Below are 15250 nucleotides of genomic sequence, written 5' to 3'. Positions count from 1 at the left end.
AATCTTTATTAGACACCATTACAAAAAAATATATTTATATATAGTAGTTATTTACAAGTTGCTGTCACTTCAGCCTAGGGCAGCTTCTGCTATAGGCACTGTAAAGGTGTGGATGCATTTGCAGATACAGCTGCTTGTGCTGTAAGGCAGAACCATTGTCCCAGTTCAGAGGCAAGAAGGGCCCAGCCCTCACTTTGGGAGACCAGCAGCTCCATCAGATCCCTGCTCAAAAGCTGTGTAATGGCTTTTCTCTTCACTGCTGGTAGTTTTACACACGCCAGTAGGATATGATGCAAAGTCCTCTTCAAGATAACTGTATCTCAAAATATTTTTTTTTTTCAACCAGTAACTGAGCTCTGTTCACAGTGTCCTTGAAAGGAGAATGAGGCCTGCAATAGCTGACTTCAGATCTGATAAGGTCAAGTAGCCAGCCATTCAGCTCCATTCAGGGAGACCATGTCTCATGCTGAGTAACAGTCCATGACCTACCCTGTTCAGCAGCTTTGGTGCAATGCAACACGACCTTGTTGGCTGCCATTCACTCAGGCTCATTTCTGTGCTCACTCATTCTGTTCAAAATCAAAAGTTGAGAAAACTTACTGAAGACATCCCTGCCTCAAGAGTCACACAGAAGGGACGTCAGGGAGCAATGGGACAATTTAATAACCCTTTCTTACACAGTTCTCAAACACTCCTAACTCTACAGCTCAAAATCATCATTTTTCAAGGACAGATGTATATCAGGAGCCCTCAATTAGAGGGCAGAATCATACAGCCCTAATCATAAGCACAGAAAGCTCATTACACTCCCCATCTGGCAAGTTAAATGCTACCCTGCTTTTGTCTGTAAGCTCTCAACCTTCCCACTGGTGTATAAAGGAGAGCCTGGAAAAATGCTTTCCTATTTTGGAATACCCAACTTCTAGTCAGCAGAGCTGTAAATTAGAGTTTTAAAACTGTATAATGACAAAAGGTGACAAAATCATGTTCCTAAGCATCATACCTACATTTCTCTACCTTTCTTTTAACAGAAAACCTCTTTCACCCCCTTCCCACCCTATTTGAGTATTTCATAATGATGCACCCACGGATTATGCCTTTATATTGAAATGAGAATGTCTAACTTAAAGGAAAGGATCCTGGACACTAATACTTTTGCTATTCACAAGATGGAATAAACTGTGCAAGTTGTACTTTGATTTTTAAAATTTTCTTCCCCATTTCAATTACCTTGACTGTCTTCTCAAGCTTACAGAGAGCTTCCTCATATTGCTGCACCAAAGGCTTTAATGAATTGCCCTTCACTGGCTGCTTCTTTATGTCCTAGATGCCAGCATCCTTCAGCATCCGCAGAAACCTACGCTCCTGGGTAACAAAACAGACAAAGGAGATGAGACACCCCACTGCCCACCAGCTAGGAAATGAGCACAGTTTGGGAAGTGCTGCTGGAAATAAATAATTGAAGCTTCCAACCACAAAGCTCAGCAGACTGGAAAAGGTGGGAAGCATTATGAACCTTTTTCTCCTTATTGCTCCTGCATGTATCCATACCAAGTATGAATCCCAGACCAACAACGTACCTGGATTTTAAGGACCAAGCTGAAAGCAACACTCAGTTTTCCTGCACGAGCTGTTCTTCCAACTCTGAAAGCAAAGGATGGTAGGTCAAGTCAGTTTAGCTGTACTGTTACTCCAAGAGTCCAATTCTGAGTTTCTCCAGATGTGAGAAAGTTTGGTTCTGTTTTTGACACTATTTATAGGCTGGACTTGATGACCTTAGAGGTCTTTCCCAGCCTCAGTAATTCTGTGATTCCAGGTTATAAACAATAAACAGTTCCAGGGCTTGTTCACAGCTGCTGAGCTGCTGCAGTTTTCTGAACATCTAGAAACCCAACACCAGGACAGCACCTCTAGTCCCTGTAAAATACATTTTCTGTAACAGAGTGCTAGTTCTGATTCAATACTGCATTACTATGGTGATGCTACGTGCTTAATGTTGATTAAAAAGCCCTTTGCTATTAAAGTAAAATAAATTCAAAGCTAAAAACCCTTTTAAGTGTGTGTCACGCTCACTTGAAGTAAACCAAGCTCAGACACCCCCCCTGGCTGCCTTACCTGTGGATGTATGTCCTGATGAACTGGGGTGCATCATAGTTTATGACATAATTCACTCCTCTAATATCAATCCCTTGTGCAGTGGCATCTGTGCTGATTTACCTGGGTTTAAATACACACAGTCATTTTTTGGGTAACATCTCTTGCACTACACACACAGGTGGACACAGCACAACCTTGCTGATCTCTGTTCTAAGTGGGCAGCCAGCCTCTGAGCACAACAGCAGCACCATAACTCACTCCTTATTGTCACTGCCATCATCAGCTGCCTGCAGGCCTCCAAGCATCAGGCATGTCACCCACTGCTATGCCTGACAAATTCCTAGGTGTTTCCAGGCTCTCCAAGCACGTGCCATTAATCAGGGCAGCTCCCACCACACACTGAAGTTACAAACCTGTAAGCTGTCATTCTATAAAGGCATTGAACCCAGCAAGGTGCAAAATTTCAGTAGTCAGGGAGGAATTTAAGCACTGGTTTTGGATAAAAAGACAACCCAGAAAATAAATATTTACCTTCTTCTCAGATGCAATCCCATAGAAACACAAAAATCACAAAGCAAATCAAACACCAAGAGGAGTAGATCTGTATGCCAGTCTGGGCAGAGGTTTCTTTGGTAGGAAGCACTAGTTCTAGAACTAATATCCATTTTCTTCCAGGAAGTGTCCAAATATGGACATTAAACTTGCATTTTTCTGAACTGTATGCATTTTGGACAACTATATAGAACTGTAGAGTGGTTTTGGTTGTAAAATAGCTTAAAGACCAACAAGTCCAACTGTTAACAGTACTGCCAAGTCCACAACCAAACCATGTCCCTCAGCACCATGTTTGCACATCTTCTAAATCCCTTTATGGAAGGTGACTCAACCTCTTCCCTGAGCAGCCTGTTCCAGTTCTTGACAATCCTTTGGAGTTTTTCCTAATTTCCAATCCAAACCTCCACTGGTGCAACTTGAGCCCATTTCTTCTCATCCTTATTACTTGTTACTTGAGAGAAGAACAAGCAGTTACATTTACTGCTTTTTATAACACACAGAAATTCAGATTATAATCAGATTAGAACATGCCAAGTCACATTCAGTGTAAACAACTCAAAAGTCACAAGTCCAAGTCTCACTCCTGTTCTGCACGTTGTTTCCTGCACAATCTTTTTTTCAGAGAACCCCCTTGAGCTGTGTTCTTGGTTCTACCCAGCTTTTCACACTGGAAATAACCTATGTTGGAAGACATGCAAGAAACTCATTTAAGATGCTCACAGTTGTATTTTTCCTTGTTCAAATTCCTTCTTGGTTCTCTGTCTCTCTCTTGGAGGTAACCGAGAAGAAAATTCAGCAACAGTGACTCCACCAAAAGCTTTAACCAGCAGGAACAATCTGTAGGTGAATGGGATGGAAACAGTCACTTCATTAGCTCTGTAACTTTACTTCTGACATATCTACTACAGTGATGTCATTAATATATTTACCTGTGAGAAGCTTCCCTGGAGTTGGTAAAGCACAAGACACGGGTAAATTTCTTTGTCAGCATGAAATGCAAGAGCAGCAGAGGCTTGGAACTGAGGTCACAAGGCACTTAACATTGCTGCAGCCAACAGGAAGATGATCAGAAAGAAAAATCATTTCTTGCCAAGGATATATCTCTGAAACCCATTACCCTCCCATGGCTTGGATGTTTTGCAACTAATAACAGCAAAACCAGACCCCACAGTGCTGCTGCCTTTACAGCAAGTCACAGGCTGGGAGGATACAGCACAAGACAAAGACAAGCTGTGTGCTGTTTTAATGTTCTCTCCTCCATGACAAATAAAACACATGCTGCCTCCCCATCTAAAGGGTGAAGCATCTACATGCCCTGAAATGCATGTGAGATGTATGGAGAGCTGGTGAGTGCTACTACATTACTTCACATCTCCACTCCAGATTGTTGGTAAACTTAATTCTGCATGAAGAAAGTTTAACAGAAAAATAATAAATAAAGCCAGCCTTAGCCAAAGGAACACTAAGTAATGAGAAAACTAATGTGTGAAGGAAGAAGTCTCTGGGTCATAAATACTCCCAAAGCCATTTTGATTCAGCACCTCTGCAGGGCAAGGAATCATTAGGAAGACAAATTTGTTTATAGGGTAAAAATATAACCCAATGCTCTGGAGTTAAATAAATCTCCAAGTATAATTCATTCAAGAGAATTAACGTCATACCGAGAGCCCCTCAGGGAGTGTGTATTTCTTATTAGTATCTTGTTAGTCTCTGTTCCATCTCCAAGAGTTTTTTTCTCAGAATAGACAGATGTGAAGAGGCGAGGCTGGAATAAGTCCAGCTGCTGCAGTTTCTCTGGGTCCTGGGTCAGTGTGGCTGAAAACAGCAGTTTCTGTAAGGGTATCTGAGGGTAGCAGGAGCTGAAAGAAACAGCACACTGAAACTAAGCTTTGAGGAAGGGGTAATGGAGCTCCTCCACAAGTGCCTTCAGATAATGTTATGAAGCAATTAACTATTCTTTATGTCTTCTTCCTGCCCTGAGACTTTCCTGTAGGTTCTTTTCCTCTTGTTTTATGGTGGAGTTCATGGACAGAACTGGTCAGCGTCCTCAACCAACTGCACAACCTGCAGCTGTTACCTCTGCACACATTCTTGCCCCCTGGTTACCCATGTCAGCATCCTACTAGCTTCCTTCCCTGGTGGCTGATCTCAGTTTCTGACATATCTCTACCATGCTGTATGAAAACAGCAGCTGCAGTTAAGCTAATTCCAGGAGTTTTCCTTCAAATCCATGACTCACCTTGCCAGAGGGCATTACTACAGTTACTGTGCAAATGCATCACAGATTTGGAATATCTGCACATTCTTTTCATGTTCCTTTTGTCTAGTTAAGGAAAATTTGGAGATGCAGTCCTTAGACTTCACTCTAAAAGACATCCTCTACTATCAGCTGTTTGCTGCCTCTGTTGGCAGATGTTTCTCAGAGTAAGTGAGCTGTGAGTGTACCTGGGAGTGTTGTGAAGCAGAGCAGTGGCCCCTAGGTGCTCATGTCTGTGCTACCAGTTCTAAAGAATGCATCTGGTAATTTACCTGGCTGCTGTTAGAGGTCCTGGTCTCATCCTTTGAAAAAGCATTTTGGAGCCAGACTCATTTTCTGTTTGGAATGCAGCTTTGATAATCTGGTTCAGACAGTTCTGGTGCATGTCATCAATCATACGGTCAGCTTCATCTACAATCTGAATGCACAACGATGAAAAACACATTAAATAAAACCTAGCATTAGGCAGCTTAGATGTTTTTTTTTTTTGTAATATTATCATTACACAACAAAGGCATAAGTTGCTACCCCAAAAACTGAATTTTTCTTTTATTTCAGTGACTCAGTAGCCAGCCTGATGCTCAAACCACACGTGTTCATTTGCACGTAAACTCAATTTCTGTCTCCAAATAAGAGATAAAATTCTGTGTCCCAAATAAGAGAAAATTCTGTGTCCTAAATAAGACTGCAGCTGCCTCTGCACAGACTCTCTCATGATGGAAGCTACTACAGTCTGAAAATTCAACCTGACAAATAAGGCTTTCCTCTGAGAAGGGGAAGTGGGTGGTGGATGCTTGGGTGTCACAAGTTGGAATGAAACATTTCAGGATCACTGCATGAGCAATCTGGAGTGTGAACAATTCCAACAGAGACATCTTTATGTACCATGCAAGAAGAAAGCAGGAATTACAGCTGCAAAGGATCTTGCACTAAAGATGGGAGACCTGTGGAACAGACTCACCAGGAAGCGAAGCTGTGCCAGGCTGAACCCCAGGGTCTGGCTGATGTGGTCCATGAGCCGCCCTGGTGTAGCCACAACAATGTAGCCTGTCACTCTGAAAGAACAAGCCACCCACAGAGTTTCTCCCTGTACCCTAAAGCAGATTTTCCTACTATTGAATTAACTGAGAAATAACAAAATTCAGCCATGCAGTTTACTTTGGAGAGCATGCAAAGGCAGTGCTGGACACTAACCCCTGGCTGCCACTGTACTGCCTCAGTTTAAACAGAAGGTATTGCTCTTAATTGCTATCACATAAAGGTTAATTGCAGCATAATCTCATAACAATCATTTCTACCTGGGGGTATAAAGTAAATGTGTTCTAATCAGCTGGTCAAGAAACCCCCAAAAATCTAGAGAAACATAATTGTACACAAGGGGCAGCAGCAGGCACTTTGACAATGACAGAATAACCAGAGTCTATCATTTAAAACCACTATCCAAAAGCATTATTGCACAATGGTGTCATGCCACAGCCTGTATTTTGAGCTCTGCTTACTGAGATTAAATGGTTTACAACCTCTATAAACCTTGCCAAAAGACCTTTTAACCTACCTTTTCTGGACGAGCATCTCCTGTTCCTTTCCAAAAGGTTTCTGGCCAGTAATCAAAACAACCTTCAGACCTGTCCCATCAGTGTAAATGTTGAACACTTTACTCACCTGCAAAGAGATGGGCTTTGTTAGCCACAACAAAATCAGCTGAAAGAATACTACATCAACCCCCCAACAGGTCCTTCAGCAGGTCTCACAGAAGGGCCAAGCACAGCTCTGGCTGCACCAGCCTTTGTCTTGGTCCAGTTGTGCTCTTGAGAGAAGGCTTAGAGCTCACTGGCACTTGTTGTGCCAGTTCTTTGGTGGGCAGAACAACCAGAGCTCGTACTTGACAAACCACTCGATCCAGCAGAACCTGCCAGAACAAAGGTCAGATGAAACCCTGAGACCAGCAGGGAGAGAAGGGGTTTCTTTTATCTAAGCTGCTGAGAAGAGATGGGCTTGACACACTCTCATGGAGTTTTCTGTTTCCATTTTACTCCCCTGCACCCTCCCAACTCCACATGCTGTGTCTGAGAGGAGCTGTGACGCCCAAGTCAGAGTGAACAGATACAGCTCTGATCCTTGGCTTTTTGCTAAATCCAGTTTACTCTGGAAAAAAAAGACAACCCCAGCATCTTCCCTACAGATATTTCCCTGGGGGTAAACTCACCTGTACTATTGGGATGACAAAGGAGAGGGTTTTAACACTGCCTGTGGGTGCTGAGACACAGATGTCCCTGGTGTCCTCCCTGCCCCACCAGATACCCATGGGATGCACTCTGCAGGATAGCAGGAATCACCTCTGCCTGAACTGAGAAAAAATGGAACAAACTACACTGAATGAAATGAACTAAAACCTCTGTACCCAGAAAAACAATTCCACACAACGAACCTGTTTCCACATCTGTGGAAAGAGGACACAAGCAAGACCTCCCTCTTTTGGGAGCTGGGCACTATGACTTCAACACACCATGCTTTGTGGAGCTGCATTTATGCCCATAAATTCATTTATGCCCTGAATTGATTTATTCAGGCTGGATAAAGCTTTGAAAGTGACAGATTCAAACTGGGACAATGACTTTGATGCATTAAACTTGGGGCTGTTCTATGCTTTACCTCACTAACCTCCACAACACAGTCACAGGCTGAAGGAACTGCATCACTCAGTTTAAAAAGACACAAAACTGCTCTCAGGGTACCTGGGAAAAAGGACTCAATCCCATTCATTTGCAGCTTTTTCAGCAGCCGGGGATGAATTCCTGGGACATCTCCAATGGGAATGAGATTGTCTTTGATACGTTTTTGTAGCAGCTTAGGTTGAGCAAGGCACTGTGGTAAGAAGGGCTGAACCTGAGGGGAGGGAAGAACAACAAAGTGTTTCTGGGGTCAACATAGAAAATAAGCTGGTGAGATGCACAGCCCTTCCTGACCATCAGTCAGTGATGCCAGTTACCTTCTGCACTGGCTTTATGTCATAGTCTCCAAGGACCATAAAACTGGAGGGTGGAGGTTTGGCCTCTTCCTCTGAGGCTGCCAAGGTCAGCTCCTCCTTTGTGCTTTCATCTCTTTCAGTGGGCTGTGGTTCAGCTCCCTCAGTTTCCACATCCCTCTTCTTCCTTTTTGAAGACTTATTCAGGTTGCTTCTGTTTTCTTTGATGTCTTCTTCAGAATCTGGAATTTGAATAGCAAGCATACAAAGCTACAGGTCAGAACATACCAGAGGAAAGGCATGCAGGATACATTTTACAATGTGAAACTTCAACAACTGCTTGCAGGCTCCTCTTTTTCTTAAATCCAAGTACAAAAGCCAAACATTTCTTTGTTGGAATGCAGGAAACTAAAGAGTGAGGTGACATGCTTCCCTACTTCCCTTACACTAAGCTGATCCTCAGTTTGCAACTGGGGGATTTTCCCTATTAAAGGAATTACTCTGGGAACATATTAAGCAGAGGAAAAAATAAAATACCATTAGGCAAATTCGGCAAGTTACTCAAAGGGCACGTTGCATCTACATCTCTGTGGAGACCTGTTGCCCACGAGGAACAGGCATGCTACGGCCTCAGTTTCTCCATACCTTCTTCAGTCCTCTCTTCCTGCACCTGGGATTTTCTTCTGTTTTTCTTCTTCGAGGGATTGCTGCCATCTGCTGCCTGCTCAGTATCCGAGCTCTCTTCAGAAGGGCTGCGAGACTGTTGTTTCTTCTTCGGCTTCTTCTGCCCTTGCTCACAGGACTGCTCCTCACTCTCCCTTTTTCTTTTCCCTTCCCCAGCTTGGTGCTCGGAGCCGGCCCCTCCGGACAGCCCCCCTTCTCCTTCCTCCTGCTGCTTCCTCAGCTGCCGGGCCTTGGCCTGCTGCCGCAGCCTCTCCAGCAGAACCCGAGCCCGCTCCTCCGCTTCTGCCCCCTCCTCCTGCTGCTCCTCCCCGCCGTACCTGAAAGGACCGAGACAAAACCTCCTCAGGCACCAAGCCGCCCACCCCCACCGGGCCCGTCCGCCCAGGCCCCTGCCGCAGGGAGAGTTCAGGCCGCAGCTCCCGCAGCCACCCCGAACCGGTGCCAGATGCCGGGGAGCGGTGCGAGCGCTGGGGCCTGAGCCCGGGGCCGGGCAGCGCCCGGAGCTCTCGGTACCTCTGGATGCAGAACAGCGCCATGGCGGGGGCGCACGGGGTGACGTCAGCGTCGGCCGCGCGACGGAAGGCTCCAGAAGGCGCGAGGGCGGGCACGCGCCGCAGGGGAAGGGCGGGAAGGGAGGGGAGAGAGCGGTGAGGGGAGAGAGAGAGCGGTGAGGGGAGAGAGCAGTGAGGGGAGAGAGCAGTGAGGGGAGAGAGCGAGCGGTGAGGGGAGAGAGCGAGCGGTGAGGGGAGAGAGCGCAGCGCAGCGAGCGCAGCGCAGCCCCACCGTGCGGATGGACGGACGGATGGATGGATGGATGGACGGACGGACGGACGGACGGACAGCAGAGCCCCTGAGCACCAGCACAACCACCCCCCCAGTACTGGGGGTCCTCCCCATCTGCCTGAGTGAGGGGAATCAACGGGGAAAGCAGCGTTCTGAGGTGGTGAGGAAACGCACTGCTGCCCTGCTCGGCCCCTCGTGGCTGGTACGGTGTTAAAAGAAAGGCTCCCTGAAGAACAGGCACTGCTTCCCTTTTGAAGGATACAGCAAACAAACAAACAAACATAAAAAACCCCCCAAAATGATCCCACCAAAGAAACTCAAAGAACAACCTTAAAACACCTCTAGCTTCTGAAATCCAACAAGGTAAAAATCATCCTGGAATGCTGCCAGGCACCTGCTACTCAGTTGAACTGTACTGTGACATACTGTGAGAGCATGAGGATCATCTGGCCGAGTGTTGGTGGTGCTGTGGGTAGTGTTCCATGTGAGGGTTAGGGCCAGCCAAAGTTTTCAGTGGTCACTCTTTGCATTTGTTTGCCAGTCCCGACCGTTCGGACTTTTGGGACCCCATTCAGGGATAGGGGAAAACGGCCGCTTCGGGCTGGTAGATTCAAGGTTTGTGGTGAAACGCAAACCCGTAGGCTGACTGTTGGTGGTGCTGTGGGTAGGGTTCCAATGTCTATTGCTTTTTATAATGATAGAATGACAAAATGTCTTTCCCAACATAATTAAAATTTTTTCATGGTTTAGCCTGTACTTTGTAATGGTTGGTTATCCTACTTAAGTGAAGTATATATATTAGCTTGCGATATGTCTCATTTTTAGTGGGCAACTCCAACAGCAAATCCAAATAAGTTTACAAAAAACTGAATTAAGATAAATGTGATGCTCAGGTCGATTCTGTGTTCCAACTGTGAGGGGTATGCCTCAGATAAACCACACTGTTAGGTCTTACCCCAAGACAAGGACAGTTTAACACGGGCAGAAGTGGTGCAACACTCATTTTCTCAGCACTATTAAGAACACCCATTCTGCTTCTAGCAGACGGGTCTACTTCTGCACTACAGACAATTCCTAGGAGGTTGGGATGCTTTCATCCTGCCATCCTATTACAGGTCTTATCTTTTCCTCACAGCATCTCTTCCACCTGTGTCCCGGCACAGCTGCCACACGTTTCCCTCAGAGGAGCCGCAGCTCAGCCCAGGTGCCCCGGACACTGCTGACAAAGAGGGACCGCACCAGAAGTTCCTCTGGCATCCCCCCCAAGCCTATCCCTGATCCCGTCGGCTGCTGTCTCCCACCTAGACCACCGAGGCGGTTCCCTGAGGGCAGGGGGAGCTGCCTGGGACCCCTGGGCGCCTCTTCCAGCGCCTCAAAAGCCGAGGGGACAGTGAACGGCTCTGAGGGTGAGGGAGCGGGGCTCGCGCTGTGGGCGGGAAGGCTCCGGCACGCGGGGTGCCCGCTCGCTCTTTCTGTGGTGGCAGTGGAGCCTCTGTGAGGGGAGAGCCGGCCGCAGCTTCTCCTGTCCCTGCTGCTCCTCCTGCCCGCCATCAGCTGCTTGCTCTGGTCCAGGGATGTGTTTGCAAGTCAGGCCAGGGGAATTCCCTCTCCTGTTGGGCAGCAGAAGTGGCTACAGCCCGCTGTGGTGTTCCGCAGGGTCGTAGATTAAGCACCTGTGACTCCTCTGCTGCTGGCAAGAAAAATTCCCTTTGCGGGGATGGAGGGTGTAGTTCCTGAGGTAACTCGGGACAGAGAGAGCTTTCATTCGCACCTTGCCTGCACCAGGTACCAGCCATCTCCACCTGTGCTGAGGGGGCAGGAGAATGGAAGTGTTTTCCTTCTCACAGTTCTGCCTGTGGTGTGAACAAGAGCCATGGGGCTGCCCCTGAAGATGGTGATCAACTTCGTGCCCATTGCTCTGTGGTGGTCTGCCAGTAATATGCAACAGGAAAAATTGTGGTCCTGTTGTGTTTACACTCTGTTTTCTCTAAGCTGGCAGTAAGGCCTGCTGGTAGAGTCATAGTTCTTGGAACTGGTTCAATTTCAAAGTGGCTTTAAAGTAAAAGGGGAGGGAAATGACAACTTTTGTGGTTTTCTTTCCATTTTGGCATTGCAATGTGCTTTTTATTTAAGAAATTGAAAACTAGAAGAGGTTTCGGAAGTGGCTGACTGGTTAAAAGCAGCCAAGCCTCCTTAATTTGGCTGGTAAAATGTGTATTTGCTTTAAATGGAATGCAGAAAATACTAAAGCTTGGAATCTATTCTTTAAGTCACAGTTAAAGCTGGGAAATACAACACCGAGAAAGTATCTAATAAAATTGTAAGTGGTTTCTTATTCCTTTCTTCAAGGAGTAACTCTGCTATCATCAATGTGCATTCTTCCCTCAGCCTATAATATATGGAAATGTCAGTAATGCTTAGTTCTTTAAAATTCATCACATACTTTCATATTGCATTCAGGTTGATAAAAGTACACTTGAGCTAATAAAGAGCAGCTGTAAAATAGGTTGTGTTGAATCAGAACAAAAGCTGATTTCTTTTTTTTTCTTATTGACCTAAAGCTTTTAAGAAATAAGCCTTTGTTCTTAGGCTTAAGTTTTTGTCAATGAAGTTTTAAAAACTAATTATTATAGTGTGTCTTCATTTTAAAGCTTGTTCAGAAAAGTAATAGATCTCATCCCAGCCAATAGATATCCTGTTGTTAAACTGACCTCTTTGTACTAGTTTGCCATTTTAATGTATCACAGATATCTGTTCTTCCATTTAGTAGTGTTAGAATAGGACTAACATTATTTTAAAAAGTAAACCAGCTTTTCTTATGTTCTCTGCACCTGTAAGACAGTCATAAGATATTATAGGCAAGTTTACAGCTCTTACTCCCCCCATGCAAATGATGAAACTGGTCATTTTAAGCTTACTCTTGCTATTTCGGGGTTTAGCTTACAGTCTGAGAATGACTTTCTTTTCCTTTAGGATGTGTTCTAAGAATAATGCTCTCCTTTGAGGAAATATTTTTGGCATATAAAGAACTAGGGGAGGGGGGAAAAAATGCACAAATATTAAATGTCTTGTGCTTCATGTCCTAAAGTAGCTTTGAACTTCCAGACACTTGCCACAAATTACTGAGTCTCACCTATCTTATTTCAAAATGGATAAATAATTATAGTAGTCAAAATATAAGCAATACAAAGATTTGGTGTGGGGATGTGATGTTTCCTTTCCAGAGGTTTCTTCAGAGCTTTTTCAGAAAATTTCTCAGTACTTTGCCATGCACACTTGTTGCTCTTGTAGATGCAGGTGATACCTGCTCTTTTTTAAGTGGAAATTAACTTGTGGAAGTTTCCAGGAGCACCTTGGAAATACTAGTTAGTTGTCACAGTTCTATGGGGTTGTAGGAAGGGCATTCAATGAGTTGCTCTGTGCTATAGAGTAAACCAGTTGCTGTCCACTGCATTGAATAACTAAGAATACTGTCGCCATTAGCAGAGGAACACAAAGTAATAACTTGTCTTAATGTGCTTTATTTCTTGTTTGCTTGTTTATCAATTTAGAAAAAAAATATACTAATCTGTAATTCTTTTCTCTCATAGAAGCATTCCTAGAAATACAAGAGAAATGAAGTAAAAATGCGTCGAGACTGCTGTTGAAAGGTAAGAGCTGATCTTATGTATTTGTAAGATCTTGACATATTTTTTTAACAGCTTTTGGAGATGATTCTTTCACCTGCTTAAATACCACATGCAGAAAACCAGAGTTTGGATTAGCTATCCATACACCTGTGTCAACTGTGAGCCTAAAACCAGTGTGGAATATCTTGCTTTTCTGGCTTTTAGCCTAAGAAAGGCTTTGGGAAGGGAAAATACAAAAAGGTCTGGCTTCTATCATATTTCCTATCACTTATTCAATAGTTGTGGAAGTACTCTTAAGGGTGTTGTGAAAAATGGTTTTCTAATAGTGAACAATGTTGGAATATGAAAGAAAAACTTCTCCTTTCAAACCAACTGGGTGGTTGAGTAAATAAATTTGTTCCCTTAAAAAGGTTCTAGTTTTCTAATGATCATTTATTGAAAAGATATCAAATATTTAAAGCTAAAACACTTGTATTTATGAAGAACTCTGTATGTAACATTTGTCACTCTGAGTTGGAAAGTACAAAGATTTAGCAGCACCCTAAATCACTGTTGAAAATGAGACTTCTTTGCACTTTAGCAGTTATACACAGTGATGAATGCTAATAAATGGCTGCTGTCACTGAAATTTGCAGTGCCAAGGTCCATCAGGAAAGGAGACAAAGCCCTTGGCCCCAGAAGTGTTGTTTCACTTTGCTCCTCTGAGAGACTCTGAAGTACATGTTTGCTTTTGTCTGTTTCTGCAGCTCAGTCCCAAAAGACACTAGAAGAATTCTATTGCCTATTTGCTAATGTTAAAGTTCTTACAGAAGGGCTTTGTGTATTACATTGCTGTTTAGTTCATAAATTTGTGCAACAAAGCTAAAGAGGGTAAGTGGGGAAACTGAAAGCACTGTTGTCTGCTGGGTCTTCAGGCTAGTAATAGCAGACTGCCTTAATCCACTCCTACTGTTTATGTTCCTGTCACTATATAGTCTTACAAGAGCTTTCTAGAAAGGTGGGCAAAGCCTTACCAGTAAGATCTTGTGCATCAAATGACTGAATCACACGTGTTAAGACTGACTTTATGGTTCTGTTCTATATGAGTTGTGTCTTTCTTCTTCCCTGCTTCACAGAGGAAATGAGGCTGCTTTTGCTATTAAAAGGAAAAATAGCTGCTTCAGCACAGGGACAGGCTCAGATGCCAGCTGTTACACAGGTGTATTCCTTACAGCTACATCTGAAACATCAGTGGTTACTACTTACCACTGACCCTGCCCTTCTGTGGGAGTTTTCTCTAGTATCTGGAGGGGAGGGTTGCATTTTTTCCTCAAGTTGAAATGGGCTTTGTCTGATCATTCCATATGTTGCATAATCTGGACCATCCCCATCACAGACGTTCCTCTCCATGCATTAAAATTGGGTTTCGGCTCATTCGGCTTCAGCACTTGACTTTAAAAGGCAGACAAATCAAATCCCTTTCTTGAGGGTATAATACATCATTTTTCCCTCTTTTGACTGTGTATTATCTTCTTTCACATCTGATCACATCATCAAAATCTAACTTCCTGCATCTGTGTTGGCTAATTAGTGCCTTGGCTTTAAGCCTCCTCCCATCAAAAATATACTTTTTAATTTTATTTTATTTTTTTTAACTAGTCAGTATTTTCATGTTATACAAAGTTTTCTGGGTACATTTAATGAAAAAAGGATGAGTGGTGGTTTCTTTAAATTGGACAAACCAATGAAGAGTGAAAAGATTATGGGATGCAGAAGCAAATAAACAAGTAACTTGGAAAAAAAAAAAAAGGATCTTCTCACTAGGAGCAAGTAGGGATGGTGCTTCAGTGGCAGTAAGTAACTGAAGTAACTAGTCAGAGTGACTAGAGTCAGATCTAAGTGTAGCTGACTAGTTACTTATTTTCTTCAGCCTAAAATCATTTAGCTAGAATATTTCTGCTATTAGTATACTAACTTTTTGTATACTATCAGGTGTATCTAAGGAGTTGCAAAGTGCATTAATTCAGGTTAACAAATAGAAAAACTAGGTGATAGATTTAAGGCTGGAAATAATTTAGTGTTAAGTATGTGCTGTCATCTAATGCTCATCCCATGCAATATTGTTTCCTACATACAGCTTTTATGTCACTGTTACTGGAGGAACAGAAGTGGCAGTCAGAGATTGCTTCTTTGCAACTGTCTTGCTGTATTGTAGGCATTTTAATCATGAATCTTAGGATGTGGTTCTAAACTGCTAACTACTGGTAGAAATAATAATAATTTAAAAATCAAACCCAAGAG

At 43.8% G+C, this 15250-nt stretch overlaps 1 protein-coding gene across 1 annotated transcript; it reads right to left on the bottom strand.

The window, feature by feature from the left end:
* Nucleotides 1–458: 458 nt before the first annotated feature.
* On the bottom strand, nt 459–9106 carry DDX51 (DEAD-box helicase 51). Its single transcript, XM_030460574.1, is given in 18 exon segments — nt 459–569; nt 1231–1365; nt 1581–1644; nt 2116–2217; nt 3373–3489; nt 3582–3697; nt 4314–4357; nt 4360–4511; nt 5182–5327; nt 5871–5964; nt 6465–6571; nt 6747–6818; nt 7116–7185; nt 7187–7256; nt 7645–7795; nt 7899–8116; nt 8520–8875; nt 9072–9106. Coding segments are annotated over 18 exon segments (2046 nt in total). The 5' UTR covers nt 9095–9106; the 3' UTR covers nt 459–560.
* Nucleotides 9107–15250: the final 6144 nt, after the last annotated feature.

The sequence above is a fragment of the Calypte anna genome, chromosome 15 (assembly GCF_003957555.1).
Source record: "Calypte anna isolate BGI_N300 chromosome 15, bCalAnn1_v1.p, whole genome shotgun sequence".
Lineage (NCBI taxonomy): Eukaryota > Metazoa > Chordata > Aves > Apodiformes > Trochilidae > Calypte > Calypte anna.
This window is presented reverse-complemented; position numbering and strand designations above follow the sequence as displayed.